Source organism: Cynara cardunculus, unplaced genomic scaffold, assembly GCF_001531365.2.
Source record: "Cynara cardunculus var. scolymus isolate 2C unplaced genomic scaffold, CcrdV1 Un_Scaffold_192, whole genome shotgun sequence".
Lineage (NCBI taxonomy): Eukaryota > Viridiplantae > Streptophyta > Magnoliopsida > Asterales > Asteraceae > Cynara > Cynara cardunculus.
The window spans coordinates 298,765-318,131 of record NW_020200566.1 but is presented as its reverse complement, the minus strand read 5'-3'; the positions used below and the strand labels follow the sequence as shown (position 1 = coordinate 318,131).

At 34.3% G+C, this 19,367-nt stretch overlaps 2 protein-coding genes across 4 annotated transcripts in view; both read right to left on the bottom strand.

Annotated features, from left to right (window-relative positions):
* Window positions 1-3,579: 3,579 nt before the first annotated feature.
* On the bottom strand, window positions 3,580-10,524 carry LOC112501471 (cleavage and polyadenylation specificity factor subunit CG7185). 2 transcript variants are annotated; one of them, XR_003067513.1, is made up of 4 exons: window positions 10,404-10,524; window positions 10,263-10,297; window positions 5,743-7,846; window positions 3,580-4,120 (listed from the first exon to the last, which is right to left on the bottom strand). XR_003067513.1 is itself a non-coding variant. In XM_025105111.1 (3 exons), the coding sequence occupies exon 3, from the start codon at window positions 7,782-7,784 to the stop codon at window positions 5,874-5,876; it is 1,911 nt and encodes a 636-aa protein (XP_024960879.1). In that variant the 5' UTR covers window positions 7,785-7,846; window positions 10,263-10,297; window positions 10,404-10,524; the 3' UTR covers window positions 5,423-5,873. The 2 variants fall into 2 exon arrangements, 1 of the variants encoding a protein (XP_024960879.1); XM_025105111.1 differs by lacking the exon at window positions 3,580-4,120 and having other exon boundaries at window positions 5,423-7,846.
* Window positions 10,525-13,059: 2,535 nt separating this feature from the next.
* LOC112501478 (actin-related protein 3) overlaps window positions 13,060-19,367 on the bottom strand; it is a 9,628-nt gene continuing 3,320 nt past the window's right edge. For both annotated transcript variants that reach the window (XM_025105119.1, XM_025105120.1), the window contains 7 exons: window positions 16,703-16,849; window positions 16,439-16,531; window positions 16,160-16,279; window positions 15,230-15,340; window positions 13,959-14,093; window positions 13,459-13,557; window positions 13,060-13,294 (listed from right to left, as the gene is read on the bottom strand). In XM_025105119.1, the coding sequence (XP_024960887.1) occupies window positions 13,214-13,294; window positions 13,459-13,557; window positions 13,959-14,093; window positions 15,230-15,340; window positions 16,160-16,279; window positions 16,439-16,531; window positions 16,703-16,849 (786 nt within the window). In that variant the 3' untranslated portion in view covers window positions 13,060-13,213. The remainder of the gene's footprint in view (window positions 13,295-13,458; window positions 13,558-13,958; window positions 14,094-15,229; window positions 15,341-16,159; window positions 16,280-16,438; window positions 16,532-16,702; window positions 16,850-19,367) is intronic.

The window sequence follows — 19,367 nt, the reverse complement described above, 5'->3', positions numbered from 1 at the left end:
GAAGGACGCAATATGAGGTCCATTAGTTGCACTATTTATTACATTTCGTACATAAACTATTTAAAAGAAAAGCCCGGTAGCAACAATGATTCCTACAATGCCGCTAACAGCAGAGGCCTTGAAGCTCGAAGCGTCGCCAGCAGCTGGTGCGGCACTACTAGATAAACCACCGGCAGCTGCGGGGCCCCCAGCAGCTGCATCAGGAGCTCCTGCAGGGGATGCAGCGGAAGCAGTGGCATCACTAGCAGCTTCCCCTCCGGCAGGGGCTGTATCAGCAGCCGAGGCATATGCTACCATGGCAACGAAGATAAGTGCAAGAACAAAAAATCGGTTGATGGCCATTTTATTTTGTTTTTAAAATCAAATAGAAGAAGACTATTTATTGTTTATTGATGGTGGTTGCGATGAAGTAGAATGAGATACAATGCCCTATTAATATAGGGGGAGACATCGAAAATGTTGTGATTGACCGTTAACTTCGGTAATTTAATGGCCTTTCATTTTATTCAGACCACACAAATGTTGGATCTAGAGTCAATTTTGATGTTAGAAGAAATGGTCATTCGAAATTTGTGGTTTGTTTTTATGGTGTATTTTGGTTCATCGATATCAACTGTAAAGAAACCAGTTATATTTTTAACCGCAATCATCCTTTTCAACAACCCAGTTTTCCATAATTGAATAATGGAAATACTGACAATAGCAGTAATGTTTAAACGTAAGTCTTTCCGTATCAAATTTTATAAAAAAAATGGATGTAATGTCTACTGATAGTAAGTATCGAGCAATTGTAATGTCTTTTTTGTTTCTTAACGTGTTCTCTTTTCATATGCTTTTAAGGTTCTTTTTTGGGTAACCGCGAGTTTTCAGGTCAGTGAGTTACATGTATTGACACATTTGACTCGTTTTAGCTCTAATGATCGTCCAACATCTATATACGTACCGTATTATAAAGCAATTGGACTTTTTTTCTTTAAAATATCTTAATTTATTAAATATACAACTATTAAAGTATTTAAATATAAATCAATAATGCATAAAAAGTTTCAATTTTTTACAATATATTCTTATTCTGTCTTTTTAAAAACAATAAGGATAGAAACTTAACAGGTTTTTAAAAACTCAAATTATTTTTACGACGAAAAAATATCAAGTTTTGGAAACTCATAGATTTACCTTATTTTTTTGAAATCTAAGGTGGTGTTTGTTGTTTAAGAGGTACTGAAGTTTTTATATCACTTCTGATTTATAATTAGGAGGTGATATTGACATCTGAAATCTAAATCAATAAAACGTCTGAATTTGTTTAAATTATCTATTTTACCTATTAAAAATAGTATTATTGAATTTATAAATAAAAGTTATACAATTTCATATATTTATTCATCGTCATTACGAAATTTACATCTAAATTATAATTTGAATCCATTTAAACGTAAATATGTCATTAACGTATTTAACACATTTAAATCCTATTAAATACATCAATTGAGAGACATGATGATTGATTTGGTAAAGAGTGATTGAAAGAAATAATAGATTAAGGTTAATCGATTGAGAAACGTCGTTGTTGAGGGTTTGAAGAACAATAAGAATCAAATAAGATATCGGTTTACCTCTTATTAAATAAGAGGACAATAAGATATAAGTGCATCTGAAAAACTAAAAAAAACAAACAGTCTGAATGACCTTTACCTATTAACGAATCAGACATAAAAGGCTAATAAGAGTTAAAAAAAACAAACAATCCCTAATTGATCTTAAATATAATAAAAGAAGTTGATTAAAAGCTATATTTCAAATGAGTGCGTTATTCTCTCTAATTTGATACATATATCGATTTTTTACCCGTTTTTTAAACTGATGTTACAAAATTATGAGTACATTAAATTCATACTAACATATTATTATATCATAAAACATTTATCTCACATTCTTAAAAATTTTGATTTTTTTATAAAATTTATAGCTTAATATTGCATACATGCAGCTTCTCAAAACTTTATGAAATTGATTGATAACTAACCTATATACATGTTTAAATATAAAATAAACGTTGAACACTACTAATACAAGAAAATACAACATAAAACTGATAATCAACTAAAGACTCGTTCTGTCAAAACCATAAAAAAAATGAGTGGAATAGAGAATAAAACAAAACATGAATTAGAATGAAGGATTCAGAGTTCTCAACTTCAAAATCGAGATATATTGCATTGCAGTACACTCATAAATATCTATAAATTAAACTTGTATCATATATATATATATAGGGTTGGGTTCACGTGAGACCAAAGGTTTTTCGTGAGACCCGTAAGACCAATTTATGTTCATTGATCAACTTTATAAGCTAATGATCTAATGATCTAAAGTTCTACGGTGGCAATTTTGTGATTATTGAGAAGTTTCATGGTGTTTATGAATGTTCAAATTGTTAGATTGTGGATTTAATCCAAGGGTTGAGAATTGGTCTTACAGGTCTCACGAAAAACTCTTGGTCTCACATGATCCCAAGTCTATATATATATATATATATATGAGAATCTTCTTTTAAGAACCTATAAAATTGTGATAACTTTGATAACTTGTGCATCAACTGTGATTTCATATGATTCTTTTTAATCTAAGACTAGGATTTTAAATATTGATTAACATATATTTATTTCATAAAGTGTTTGTTCACAATGTGAATGTTTTTTGGTATGTTTGTGAAACAAAAAATACACATAAAAATTTTCACATTGTAAAACGAATACATATGAAACAATCATATTCCGAAATAAATATATGTTAATCAATATATTAAATACTATATGGGGAAAAAAATCATGTTAAACAAAAGCCTAAGGTAGCAGTTCTCATGGATCTCACAAATTTTCGAGTTTTCAAATAATTAAGCCCCTATATATAATTATATACACATGTTTTCTGTTAATACTCAATGATTCAATGATATTAAATAAATTAAATTAAGTAATATACTAAAAACTAAGACATGCATAATATAAGGAAAAAAAATCAAATATTATGCATAATATAAGGAAAAAAATCAAATATTTGACTACAAAAATGGCATATTGGACCACGGGACACTGAAATATAGCGTTACAAAAACTATAGATTGGACCATGGCATACTGAAAGTCTAAAATATCGTGTAACGAAAACCATATAGCATACCAGTATGCCACAGGCTTAACATGACATCAGACACGAGCCTTGAGTCATGGCGCCTCTAACCCTAGTTACCAAAATCACCCTCCACAACCTCATAAGATAGGGGGCATACCAATTCCAACCCATTTCAACACCCAAAAATGGCAACCATTCACTAATGAATCATGCCCGTTACTTAACCAACAACAATGGCCTTTAACACATAAAACACAACCTACATTTACGATTCAAAACGATCATCATTAAACGATCAAGATAACTACAGCCCCCCATCGGAAGGAACGGGAAGGGGGCAAGCAAGAAAGCAATTGACAGGATCTGAAATCGTGCATGAGCAGCTGCAAAAAGATCGAGTTCAAAATCTATGATATCGAAGACGAAGAAGAAGAAGAAGAAGTTGTTTTAGTACAAAACCTAACAAAAATGTCACCAGATTACAACGTACAAGATTCTCGTTGTTACAAACTAAAAAACTATAGCAGAACGTAGTCAATTGCAGCCTTTTAAAATACAGAAGCAACCGACGAGCATGAAGGCCTAAAAAACTAGCATGATCTAGGCATTACATCGTTACAGGACTAGAACATACGCTAAACGGCTAGCTACATGCTGCACAAAATTACAATGGTATTTACAACTCGAGAATATGATCCTAAAGAAACAGAAACAGATGCCCGAATACAACAAAATCAGATGCTAAAACGACTGTCGTGACAAAAAGGGGACGATTTTACAAGATAATGTAACGATATACATGAAAAATTCTACTACAGTTGAAGAAAAAGAAACAACAAAAAGCACTCATTTTTCGGTGCAGACCAGCAGATATGGGCAGTTGATGCAAAATTTAACTTAGCCAATTTCATAGAATCCAAAGAAAGCAATGAATCAAGTCGGCTTCATCCAGGTCAAAACACAAAGGGTTTCTGCCATTCTGTTCCCTGAATACGATTAAGCACCCGAGTTAAAAATCATATTTCAATTCACCAGCCAAACCATTATCTTGCCCGACACTATCATCATGCAAATTTCTTGTATGCCATAAACTCATGTGTCGATTCTTCAACTATACAGCCATCGGTATGACTAATTTGACCAGACCCAGATCATTTTTTTTCCGAAAAGATGACATAAATACTTAAATCATGATCAAATCAGAAAACAGGCAAGTGAAAGTAAAACAAATGTCGATCTCACAATAATGGTTATACAGCACAGCATATGATCAAGCATTAGATAGTAAGTCCAAGGAGAAGTGTAACTAAGCTGCAGTTAAGTTGGTTCTAAGAAAATAATCAGAGACACTGAAACATTTACACATTTAAGAATTCAACCTACAGGCCGAATTATTGCGATTGATTTATGACCATGAAACAACAAAAGGATTAGGGTACAAATGCATCTCAATTGAACTCGCTGCAAAATTTGTCTAAGGGCTTGTTTGTTAGCAACTTAACGAGCTTAATGGGTCTCGCAGCTTATTCGGTCAGCTATACAGGACCGTTTTGGTAGTGGCTTAATGATATAAAAAGTGACTTATTCAGTAAGCTTTTAGGGTGGAGCTTCATGCAGAAAGCCAAGTTTTTTTTTCCATATCTTCCCCTCCCAATTAAAAAACACGCTCCTTTCATCTATGAAAAAACCCTTCCAAACAAAAAAATTCTCAATCTATACAGACAAATTAATCCACACAGATAGCTTTATCCATATAGTACTTAATAGAAATTAGAAAATCAACCAAACAGCCCCTAAGTGTTAAAGTTCAAAGGCTAATGTCATACTAGTTAACAAAAATTTCTATATATTCACAAATGATCTACAACAAAAAGGAGCCATTTTAGCATTAGTTAATGAAACACATTGCACATGAACAACAAAAGAAAATCCAGCAGGAATGACGGGTTGTTATCTTTATGACAAATTTCAAAACCACATCCACACTTTGTAACATAATTAAAAACCCCGACTAAAAAATAGTAAGATGGGTATCTATTATGCATGACAATGATGCAAAGAAAATTTAAAACTACCACCAATTGCACTTAAGCATGCGAGAATACACATGAAGAACATAAAATGAAGTTTGACTTATTGGCTGCATGACAAAAGACGAATATGAATCATGACCAATGGAACTTCAAGTACTTGAAGGAGAAAGAGAAACTTCTACAATATAACAGTCATTTTTTATATTCTACATCTAAATCAGGAATAAAAAGGCAAGCTATCATCTGCATCTAGACTTGGCTGTAATCCTGTTTGTTCTAAGAAGATTTCCATGTTAAGTTTGTCCAACAGATAATGTATAACTCCGCTATCACGAAAAATAACAGAAAAAACAACAGTTTTGACTTTTCAAGTATCTCAAGGTCACATGCCCTAAGATGGACCATCTTTAAAGATAGGTTGCAGGAGGACTATTAGTAACCCATAAGGATAGGTTAGCATCAGGGTGCTAGATGTCCAACCAAATAAAGAAATTCACACAAAAAACTACAAATGTATTTTAGCACAATAATTAAGCATTGCAGTCTACGCCTCCTTCCAAATGTGTAGAACTTACTTTTGAATCCTGAAGCGGGTTCTGCATATGGTGTCAGCTGAGTCAGAAAGCACACCATCAATATGATATAAAGACACAGCAACAAGTTGAACTTCAAAGATCCTACAAGAAGAATGAACTGCTTGGCAAACTTAATCTGATCGCATGCGCCTTCGCTTCCCGTAATCTGCATCCCTCGACCTAGACCGGTGATCATCTTCTGGCATGGCTCGTGATCGGCTCCTGGATCTTGTAGAAGACTGTCCACGATCCCAGTCATCCTCATAACCCGCGTTGCGTTCCTTCTGACGATGCTCCCTATAATTATCCTTCTCCTCTTTGTACTTGTAGTCCTTATCATGCCTCTCCCTATCCTGATCCCTATCATCACGGTGCCTTTTCTCTGAATTCCCCGACCATTCACGCTCGGAACCTCTTTCCTTTTCCCTAGAAACTGCATTTGAACGTGCTCCTTTGTCATGGCTTGCTTCTCCATACCCATATTCTGAAGCACCATCTTCACCCCCATAACTGGACTCTCTCGTCCTTTGTCCATGCTCTTCTCCTCCCCATCCACCCATGCTGGTGTCACCCCACATTCCTGCCTGAGGTCCCTCCATCCCACTGGTACCCATCATCCCCATACCACCGGCACCCATCCCGCGGCCGAAGAACGCTGGGTTCACATGTGGAGCTACCCCAGCAAGTCCCATGGTATTGACGCCTGGAAACTGAGGCATCATACCAGGAAAACCAGAACCTGGAAAGCCACCATAACCCGCTCCTCGACCCATATATGTTGGATCAAACCCACCACCCATCATACCTTGAGGATGCATGAATCCACCAGGAGGACCCCCAAAAGCAGGACCTCCAAGACCTTGCCCATAAGCTCCTCCAGCAGGACCACTTCCAAAACCAGGTGCATTTACATTTTTTGGTCCCATCGCCCCTCTACCTCTCATGTGTCCACCGCCCCTATTGAGAACTCCCTGCCCTCCTCGTCCCCAATTACCTCTCCCATAATTCCTCCCTGCATCTCCACCAGAAAAATTTGTTCCACCACCTCTTCCTGCCCCATCATTCATAGGTCTCCTTCCTTGTGGTTCTGGCTGAGATTGAGCTGTTCCTTGATTCTTGTTTGCATAAGAAGCACCCATCTGTCTTATAGTCTGTGGGGAAGCAAATGCCACTACACAAGGTCTTCCATTGAAAACATAACCGTTCATCCCCTCTTTGCAAGCAGCAGCAGAGCCTGATTCATAAAACTCGACTTGGCAATATCCCTTGGATTTACCGCTAGCTCTTTCATCAAAGAACTTTATCTCTTTGACTCTTCCATATTGAGATAATACATTCTCAAGCTCAGCGTCTGTGGTCCACCAGTGTAGCTCCCCAACAAAGAGCGTGGTAGCACCATTTTCCGCAGGTGGCCGAATTTGATTCTCATTGACAACTGGCCGCGTCATATTCACATTAGCATTAGCCCCCATCTGATTACCTGGCATTTGAGGAACACCTCCTATGCTATGACCTGCATTAGAATTTAGCATAGGTGCAGGCTCATTGGTGATGGCCCCTGACATACTAATGGGATCAACTGAAGGTTTTTGGGGCACAGTGATTGATCCTCGAAAACCCATACTTACAGCCTGGACATCATTAGTCACTTGAGGAACCATTCTTTTTTGCAAAAGATCAACAGTCATCCCCTCCTTGTTGTCAGGCAACCGCAGGCCAGTACTCGGATAGACACCTTCAGCTGCAACACCAGGTATGTTTATATCTTGTGATGGCATAGCTTCAGGTCGAGCTTCCTGAACGTTTACTTTCTGATCATGGAACCCTCCATTTCCCACATTAGCAGATGGTAGTGCCTCAGACCGCTGCATCTGCAGGAAACCTTCTCCAACATTAACATCATTGTAGAGATCATCGTATTCATCATCCTCACCTCCAATCTCATCGTCCGCGAGTGCAGGAATTGCTCCATCCCCATGATATTGCATCTTTTGAGACCCTCCAAATTCCTCGTCTCCATAATCTAACTGCTCTTCGGCCATCAAATCAATTCAAGTCAACACCCCAGTCAAGACCGACAAGACAAACAACAATTTACCTTAACCTGCATATGCATAATAGACAACATTGATTAATAATGCATCTTAATAATGCTATCGGTAGATCTCATACCAATAACATGACAGCCCAAAGAAGACCAAAATCTCTTCTTTAAAGTTCAACATCTACTCTTAGAAGTTAGAACAATTCATATCTCCATTCCAACAACCAACATTTTCATACTAATAACACTTACTATAAACCATAATGTAGCTACCAAAACTTTTTCCTAGAAAGCTTAGAATTCACAACATTAAGATACCCAAATTCAAAGCATAGTTCTTTTTTGGCAAAATAGATAGAATGGTCATTGAACTTTCATGATTTTTCACTTGTACATCTTTAAAAAAGATTTATCATAAATATATTATAAATTTGCACAATCGTATACATTCTTTTAGTTCAATTAAGGTGAGATTTAGAAATTTAAATGCCCAATTGTCATCGAATGTTTAAACGTTTTGCAAACTAATGACTCAGCTTCAAAAAAAAATTGAACTAGGTAGAACAAATTCACTTGTGCCAAAGGTCCACTTGCTTACTATGATCTTGCTTTAAGTCACTGCAAACGACTTTTAATTTATTGACTAGTTAAATTCCCCAATCAAAACGTTATATTGTAGTTGGACAGTAATTGGATCAAAATGATCTAATTGATACGGTTGTGAAAGAAGACTGTGCTTATATTCCTTTTATTCAAATGTTAAAATATCAGAAAGCAAAAATACTCAAAGATTGCAGTGAAACGCGTCCATAGTCTAATGGATAGGACAGAGGTCTTCTAAACCAGTGGAATAGGTTCAAATCCTATTGGAAATGGTTTTTTACCAGATACCTTTTAGATTTCAATACCAAAAAATAAATTTTGAATGCTTTTTTAGATTTCGATATCAAAAAACAAATTTTAAATGGTTTGAATCAGAAACGCTCGAGTACCCTTCTTATTTTATTGAAAAAAGTAATCAACAGGGTGATCAATTTGTTTAGGCTGCTTGTTTTAAAAGTATAAAACGTAGAAAATTCCTTTTGTCGAGACATGCAAATGAAAAGAACCATGAAAGCTCAATGATCACTTTTTCTTTTCCTACTTTGCCTTGTCTTTCGCGAACAAAGGACTAATGAAACTCAACTCAATGCATACATATTTTAAAACATATGTAGCAAGGTTATAGCCGTGGGGTATAGGTAGATGATTGTGGATAACAAAGTTATGAGATCCTAGAAGATGATGAATGGGTAAGGTTATATACATGTGTTTGTACATATAAGAGTTCAAAAACCAAGCAAAAAAAAAAAAGATAAGTTATCTTATAATCCATTCTTGAACTATAAAACATAAACTGTTAAAGTAGTCTTACTCTCAAGCCTTAGCCTTACAACATCTCCAATCCAAGGTTCTTATAAGCAAAAAGTGTGGGTTCTTAGAAGAATAATCATTGGAGATAGTTCTTATAAAAACCTCACATTCTTTGAGTTCTTGTACAAGAACCTTGGTTCTTACCTTGAAATTGGTGTGAAGTGACTTTTTTGTTAGTTTTTTTATATATTTATTGACTTTATAATTATTACTGTTGTTGAAAAATACATGGAACCCACAAAATGGGTTCTTACAATAACTACCATTGTGAAGTTTTATGTAGGTTAGTTTGGTGAGGTGGAAATGATGTGTCGGGTAAAAGTACAAAAAGTGGGTTCTTGTAAGAACCTCCATTATTTGGAGATGCTCTTATAGAGCTTTCGTTATTACTTATTGTGCCCATGTTTTTTTAACACAACTATTGAGCAAAAAGTATTTGTTGTTTTGCTCTGCCTCGTGTTTTTCTGGCTTTACCTTTACCCTTGGTTCCTAAACTTCTATTAGTTGTATGTTCTGTTTAATAAAAGTTGAACAAAATTTCCCACCTTATCCCCATTATCACTGGTCAACAGTCAATGCTACACAGGGTGAGATTTCAAAAATCTAAATGCCTAGTTGTTGATGATCTATGCTTCAATTCACAGGAAATGACCTTCTTCCAATTTCTAAACCTATTAAGCTCTCTAAAGCTTGACTTTGTTTTGCAACCTACAATCAGAATGAAAATGATGTACATGATCGACCATCCTTCTTGTTGAGATATGAATGTGAAATTGAAAAGAACCAGAAAAAAAAAGAATAATGAAATTCAACTAAACACCCATATATTTCAAAAGTCATAACCTAACACAAATTTCATAAAAATGATATCATACAAAGAGATCTAAGGCACATACACACAAAAACCTATCTTTGTCATTACGATAGTTCCAGTTCCATCTATCTAATCTAACGACGCTATAAGTAAAAAAAATCAAAATCAAAATCAAAGAAAAAGAAAAAGAACCCCTAAATTCGCAGCTCAATTTACCACGAAACAAGCACAAGTATGGTAGAAACTTACCTAATCTCCTCAGTTTTACAAGTGAAAGCAGCTACCTAACAAAAGAAATTCAAGAAAAACAAAAGAAGAATCAGATCGAAGCTGGATCGATGCAAAACAAAGAAGAAGTGCACAAAATTAACGCGAAAAAAAGATGATTACCAGTTTTAGGTTATAGGAGATGAGATCAGAGTGGAGACAAAATGGTGGGATTACGAAACGAAAAACTGTTGTGAGTCTGTATCTACAGGTACAGTGGGTGTTCTTGAGAGCAAAATCACGATCTTATCTTTCTACAGCTTTGATAATAATAATTATAATAAGGGAAAAACCGTATACCTAAATTTTCTTGCTTCCTTTTCCCCCTTTTCGTCCATACCCCCCATTTAATACCTAAATTTACCACCAAATACTATCATCTTTTATTAATATCACTATTTATACATTCATTTTTAAATGGGTTTTCTTTTATGAGAATCAGAATATTCATCCTTGATCAATCATAATTAAAGATCAACAGTAATAAGATGTATCAGATTAGTTCTTGTATCAAGAGCAATTCATGAAATAGAGATGAGATCAAAAGTGATAAAGGGTCTAGATCTCTTCTTACTCTCTCTCTATATATATATAGAGAGAGAGGGGAAGGGTTCAAATGAAAACCCTTGTAATTTATGAGAATGCTATAATAGTCTATAAAGTAGACATTATCGTTTATATCACAAATTAATAGGGATTTTTTAAATTAACATTAGTATTAACAAAAAAAAAATCAAAAATATTTTGATGTGGAGAAGGGTAAAATTGAAATGATAACATTCAAATAACACAATCGCGATTACTCCGATCATCGGAGAAGTGATAACATCGTAGACAGTGGTTATCGAGTGATTACGGCTCGGTTATTGTTTGTCGTTGATTAGGGTTGTATAACGTATATATCACATCACATTTGATATCGCCAATAGAGTAATCGAACACGGGTTGTATTCAACTGTATCATACATTTATGACGGCATAATCAATATCACAATAGAATAATCGAACAGATGACATATTTAAAGGTATTATATATTTATCACAACACAGTCGAAATCACAATAGAATGATCGAACATGGGTTGTATTCAATACTCTATCACACAAATATCACAACGATATCATAATTGATTAATTGAGCGAAGATGTATTCAATACTCCATCACACAAATATCAAAATGATATCACAATAAAGTAATCAAACATGGGTTGTATTCAAATTTATATGTACATATGATATATATTTATATAGAAAGATGAGAGATCATGTGAAAATAAAAGTATATGGTGATAATGATGAGAATACTTATAAGTCTTTGGATGAGTTGACTTTTTATACTTTCATATATTTTCACCTACATTCACCTATCTTTATTTATCTTTTTTATCATCATGACCTAAAAATGAAAGTAATTAAATGTATGTAAAAGTTTGTTAAAATGACCTAAAAATGAAGATAAATTTGAAAATAAAGGTAGATGAATGTAGTTGAATTTTACCTAGATTAAAAAGTCAACTCATCCAAAGACTTAAAAGTGTTCTCATTATTATCACCATAACTTTTATTTTCATATGATCTCTAGTCTTTCTATATATAACTATATATATGATATATAATAAAGGTAATCTTTACAGTGTTTTGCTGTAAAATTTAAAGTAGAAAAAAATGGTTTCACAGGTCTTACGAAAATTGGTCGAAAGTGAAATCAACCCTCCTATATAAGAATTTCAAGATTGTTACTAGTTTTTTTTTTTTTTTTTTTTTTTTTTTTTACGAATATTGGTATGTTTTTGGTAAAAAGAAAATTGAAGTGAAAGAGAAGTCAATGATTATGAATAAATGGGTAAATATAAAGTCTTTTCCTTATCAAGAAAGATCTAAAAATCAAGACTTATTGAGTCTTTGGAATTTATTTATGTACTTTTGTATTAGTTTTGCTTTTTATTGTTATATGTATTGCAAAATCAATACAACATTATCAAAGAGCATATGTCGTAGCGGTATCAGAGTCTTTAAACTCTTAGAAGGTCAGGGTTTAAACTTCATCAAAAATGAAGAGAATATGTGAGTTTATTTGTTTTATTTACCGCATCTAAATATCATATACTTAAAAAAAATCAATACAACATTGTATTGAGAGTCTTTTATTTAATTATATGTTTTGTATTTTTTGTAGATAAACCAATTTCTATATTTAAGCCGTTACCAAACAGTCATATATAGCTGGCCTAATAAGTTGAGTTCCGTTAAGCTCATTAAGCTACTAACAAACAACTATATCTTAGGGATTGTTTGTTTACCTCTTAATAGTTCTATTAAGAGACAACTTCTGAATCGTTAAGAGTTGAATCTTGTTTGGCAAAAAAAGCTTGTCTCTTAATGGTTTTAAAACCCTCTGAATGATTTTGTATCATAGGCTTCCCTTAACCATTCAACGCCCTAATTTCACTGTAAACAATTACCAAACAATTATATTTCATTTCGCACTATATCATGAGAGTCTCTTAATCATTCAGCACCAAATCATTCAGCAACTGTCAGACAGTCCCTTAGCCAAATTATTTATGGTTAAAGAATCTCTTTCTAGTTGCTCTGAAACAATTTAAACGAACAAATCGACCCAAAAATAACCGAAACAAGTCAATTACACATACATTACTCTATCAATTCCATCAAACATTAAAACTAGTTGAGTATAAATATTGGAACAATTTGATGACACTTTTATGTGCTCATTTTATAAGTTTTGCATATAGAAAAATAAATGGTTCACTAAAAAAACAAAACCAACCCTATTTGCATCTTAATGAAAGAATACAATAAAATTCATTTTTTGTTTGCTTACAAGAAATGAAAACATCCATCATCATCTAGTGTACACCTCCTCTTTAACAAAGCTAACCTGCAAAATGTACACGAATACGAAGCCCGACTCAATACATTCCTTTGAAAACCGGATTTGTTCGGCATATGCTTGCCCCGTATTCCTCGTACTCCGCTTTCGTATGGCAAGCCTGTTTCACCAAGCCAAACATAATTACCACATAAACACAAATATTTTATAGTACGAATCCAATATATTCTACGCAGAGGTCAAGAAAGGATTATTGACCATGTGTTACAAAATGCGGGAAGGATTGTAACAACAAACTTGAAATCCCAAAAAGATAAAGAATACCGTGAAAAATTCTGGTGTTGATGCGAGTACTGAGCCTCCAAACCATACGGCATATCTTTGGATAGGATGGCTGACTACATTGACTTCAACTGGGTGCGACTGGAACCAAAATTAACACCACCTTTCTCGTTAGTAATCATGATATGGGGGCATGTTCAAATGAGAACCGGAAAAACAATTATTCGTGATGCAAGATATATATGATGAAATGCATGATATTCATGATGAATAATACTCATGATGTGGGGTATGTTCAAATGAGAACCGGAGAACTGATTATTCATGATGAATGTCGTGATAGATATTCATGATAAAATATATTCATAATAAAAATATACGGTATTCATGATGAAAATGCAAGATATTTATAATGAAAATGCAAGGCATTCATGATGAATATTCATAATGAATGATATATAAAATAGTTGGTAGTCAGGTTCTCAAATATTTATGGTTCTAGTTTGAACTTGCTCCATAGTAGGCAGGATAAGCAAGCTTACTTTTACTTCACTACTAGTACTAGTATATCTCATATTAGACGCAAGAACACGTGCATCCACAATCTTCTTCGTATCCCTTTGCAGCCTTCGTTGGAAGTCTTTAAACATGGTTGATCCTCCAGACAACACTATATTCTGAAATAAATGCCTAAAAGATTAGCATGAGATGGAACAACTATCTTTCATACTAATAGCAAACAAACTGTCCAAATTCAAGATTATGCCAGCATTTCAACTTCCAATACCAAAGCATGTGGTTGGTTAGAACATCTAACATCAATCAAAAGCGAGTGATGAGATCATAGGCAGATGTGTATAGAAAACCATTGATTAAGTGTTGGCAGCTTAATGGCACTCACATCTTATTCGGTCAACAATAGATGACTGTTTGACAGTGGCTTAATGATATAGAAAGTGACTTAGGACCTGTTTGTTAACAGCTTAATAAGCTCAATGGGGCTTGCAGCTTATTCGGTCAGTTATACATGACTGTTTGGTTGTGGCTTAATGACATAGAAAGTGGTTTATCCGCTAAGCTTCTTGTTGGGAGCTTTATGCAGAAAGCCAATTTTTTCCAAACCTGCCCCTCCCAATCAAAAAACACGCTCCTTCCATCTATGAAAAAACCAACTTCCAAACAAAAACCCTCCCAATCTATTCAAATAGAGTAATCCACAATCAGCTTTATCCATACTGGACTTAATGGAAAACCAACCAAACAGCCCCTTCTTCAGTAAGCTTCTAGGGGGAGCTTTATGCGGAAAGCCAAGTTTTTCCAAACCTGTCCAGCTGTCCTTTCCAATTAAAAAACACTCGTTCCATATGTGAAAAAACCTCCCAAACAAAAACCTTCCCAATCTATATGGACAAATTAATCCACATAGACAGCTTTATCCATACAGAACTTAATGGAAAACCAATCAAACAGCCCCTTACTCAAATACCCAGATTAATCCACAAAAGTATTTTGAGGTTTAAAAACTGAAGAGTGCACAAAAAACACCATGAGGATTGATCATGCCTAAAATAATGGAATCGCATCAAGCCTGAAGAACAGGTGGATAACAATTGTAATTGCTCAAATGGAAACCATCTTGATCAGTTGGGCTGCGGAGAGACTGGGTTGTTCTTTTGATGTAATTTTGTAACTGTATTTTTCTTACTTTGATCTTAATTATATTTTAAGTATGCATTAAATAGAAAAGCAATCCAACCAGTGAGATCAATCTAGTGAAGTCAACAGTGGCCTATATTTATAAAGTAATGTACACCTTATATAGAGCCCTTCGTGTGTCAATTGGCGCAGACTGAATACACTTGTCTATTACAGCAGGTAAAGGGGTCGTGAATTCTTTATTGTATATCTCCGGATTGAAGAAAATCTGCATGATCAAATGTAGCAAGTTATAACCATCAGAAATAAAACCGCCTAATAACTAGCAAACTAAAAATCCATTTTTTGTGAGGAGTACTCTTGAATGTACTATACAGTAGGTTCTCAGTGCCCTAAGATCCCAATCCCAGATCGAATTCCAATCGCAGAATTGTTCTCAAGCAAATGGCTTTTCACATTAAAGATCGGCTTTTCTTTTAACACAAGAATGGCAACAATATCTAAGCACATTGAAAATATCAAAACACACCAAACTCGTATCAGTCAAGTTATAACACTCGCCTCAGATGATCTGCTTTGGTAAGGGTTTTCTTTGGCTTTTTTTTAAGCTTTATGGCATAGTAGTATTTCTCTTTATGGTATAAGTGTCTTTTTTATTTTAAAAAACTAAAAGTCAAAGCCCAATCACCCCAATGTGTATTTTTAATATTTTAAAACCCAAAAAGCTAGTATTTTCTCCTCTCAATCAAAAAGTGTGGTTTGAACCTTCGTCTTCCTCCAAGCAACCAATTTTTCCACACCCTCTCAGTGTTTTACTCCTTCCTCTGTCAAGAACCACTGAACCAGCGCCCTTAGTAAATCAGTATTATATATATATATATATTGTAAATAAATGTATATATATTTGTATAGTATATATATATACATATTTTGGTGTATATATTTCCGCCTCCCGGTTCCGCCTTTTAAAACCTTGAGCATGGAGCTTCAAAAAGAACAATTTTACTAGAATCCAAGTGGGCATCATTTGTTAAAATCATGAAGGCAGTGAAAATAACAATATGGATATAAGAAAAGGGGAACAGACCTCAGGACCTAGAAATCGTTCATAACCAACATCACATGCATACGGTGCCCCTGTCTTCGGTTTAATACCTCTCCATTGTTTAATGTATTTGGATGGTTCTTTGTCATGCTTATTGTACTCCTATACAATTAAAGAAAAATAACCAATCAAGCATTTCAAATAAAACAGAAGACCAATGCTAAGATAACGTAAATCATGAAACCTGAAGCAAGCTAACTGAAGAAAATGAGTAGGTGTTTAGCTTTTCAAATTTGCTGAAGTAAACAAATCCATAACTACCTTGACGATGTCCGCACATGTGTAGCAATAAGTCTCCTTAACTTTCCGAGCTACTTCAAATGAGTCTTCAGGGGGAACGTGTTCCCCTCTTTCCTGCACAAGGCAATATCATGAAAGAATTAACCAGGCTTCAGTAACCACTAATATTCTGGGTCTAAACAGACTATAGATACTTATGAACAGTATCAGTAAATTTCAGCATCTTTCCCCAAAACAAAATTGTTTGCAAAACCAAAATGAAAACAGAAGCCAAAATCAACATACACGCATGAGCTGTTGGATGAAGAGAGTAACATCTTTCCCCGAAATCGGTATTGACTTAATGCTGCTCCCAATAACATAACCTTCTGCAACGGGTACGACATGAGTGGCCCCATCTCCAACATCTACTACAACACCTGTCATCTCACACTATGCAAAAATACGGGTTAATGCAAAAGGAGGAGAATGGGAAAATGAAGATCATATAACATTCATCAAAATCTGACTTCTCAAGCGTATAAGCATATTCATACACACCACTCTCATTTTCTCAACTGGCAAGTTTCTGGAGGTGGCAATACTAGCTTCTTATGCTAAAAGGGTTTCCTGTTGCCCACCTATTTATGAAAAAAATTCTAGACATACAAACGAAAAAACAGAAATATGACGGAATAGAGCCTTATTCGCCTTGACTTATAGCAACTATAATAAAATGAAAAACGTTGAAAAACAATTGGTGACAACCATTTAGTGGTTATGACTCCTAAATTGACAAAGTTGAAGAATAAGTTCTACACGAAAGCACAAATGCTTTACAATGATGGCTGCTAAGTTACGAACATCAGCTCCAAATATTGGATATTACACCTTGTTAAGTGAGATATAATAAAAGATAACACACTTTGACAACATAGAGATGGAGGGTACCAAATTTAACAAGGCAAAAAAATTCAAGTTCAGATGAAAAGCCTTAATGTTTTACCACATTGAATGTCATGAAGAAGAGAATATCAATATGAAAAGAAATTCTTTCTATTATTGACATACAATACAAAACAAATATAAGTATACCCTGTCCAACTTTACTCTTTAATTTGTTTTAGACCTTTGTATGTGTTCCCCAAATAGTCTTAGTATGATGGTGTCATTATTATATTCATATTACCTCACATAAACAAACACCATGTTCAAGAAAGAATATACCTCTGCAAATTCACACATTCAATTTGAAGGAATAACATAATATACATCCACACAAAGATTGATCAGGGTGGTTTTTATCTTTGAGAATAAATATTGGTTGTTTTTGTGTTTTCATGCATCAAAATTATGATTGCAGGATCCATGACAATAAGTATGCATCCACTACAAGAGTTGAAATTATGAGGGCTTAGAACTGGACAACTGGTTATATTATTTATTAAGAATAAAAATCATCCTTATATGGGCTACAAAATGGTTCAAGATAAAGATAATTATTAGAGAATCTTCAACAGACTCTTCAAAGTTTCTCTAAAATGGAAAATCAAAAATCAAAATCTCCAAAAAATTTACATTCAACTCCAACAGCTTCTCCATGTTAGTGATTACAACATTAATTATATTTTATCAAAGTATTCAATACCTTCAATAAAATATTATTTCTCTCTCCTAAACATTTAATTTCAAAAACTCTTATTAGTTGGAAAGAAATTTTTTCTCTCATTAGCAATATTTTTTTAAGAAATTCTCCAAATTTGGAGAAATTTACCATTCTCTTTCCTAGTTTCTCCATTTTGGAGGATCTGCTGGAGCCTAAATTAGGCAGAAATCCCCAAAATCTTCATTTTCTCCTTTTTGGATAATCTTTGGGAGATGCTCTTAGAGAGACACAAATTAACAGGACTTGCTTGTCATGTATATAATAACCGACGATGGGGAGAGTTTCAACTTGGCCTTCTACTAAGAGTGTTGCAGAAATTCCCATTCTTCTCGTTTAAGCCTTTCCCTCCAATGTAATCACATCCTCCTACGAAAATATCCCGGCTAAAGAATATATAGATTACAAGTACAAAGTAAAGGCCATCATCGAGGAAGCACTTTAACAATAACAACTTCAGATAATGGTGCCACCTTCATGTGTGAAGATTTGAGCACACAAGAGGTGAGTGGTCAATGTTAAAGCAAGTAAGCAAGCAAAGGATACCTAGACCATTTCATTCTTGTACTAGAAGTAACATTTGTCATAGTAAGTTCAATTTATAAGGAAAAGAAGAAACAAACAAAGCAAGATCAAAGATTTGCTTCAACATACATCAAAGTTTCCCCAAGCATCTTGAAGTCAAAGTTTAAAACATCTTTGACGATAATTGTACTTGAATATAGCACCACAAATTGCATATGTCAACCTAGTATTGTTAATAAACAGACCATCACCTATGGATGTAAAGAACCAACATAAAGTAGATAGCTTAAAATTAAATAAAAGCTTCCAACGGGCATGTGTACTACTGAAAATAGTGTGTGTCTGTGTGTATCATATATATACATGATCCCAAAAACAAATCAAGACCACAGGTTCGGTCTCTAGATCCCACAAATTACAAGTAATGTGTATGTACATTACACCTAGATATACACCAGACAAAGGTTATAATCATTAAACCCAACTGTTCTTTATGGGTTCAACAGGGTACTTGTTAAGAGAACACCACAAAACCAACAGACAGGCATAATTCCAGTGTTAGAATTTTTGGTTTGCTGAACATTTTTGTTTCTGCGTTTCTCCACTTCCTATAGCTCTAGAACAGGAATGGTATTCTTAAGTGTAGATCCAAAGAAAATGATAGAAGATAAACTAAAAAATCTAATATAGGAATTTTTGAATTATCTTACTTGATCACATTCAACTTCAAGATACCTAAGTTGCATCTTCAAGTGAGGTGATAAAGGCAAACTTAAAGTTCTG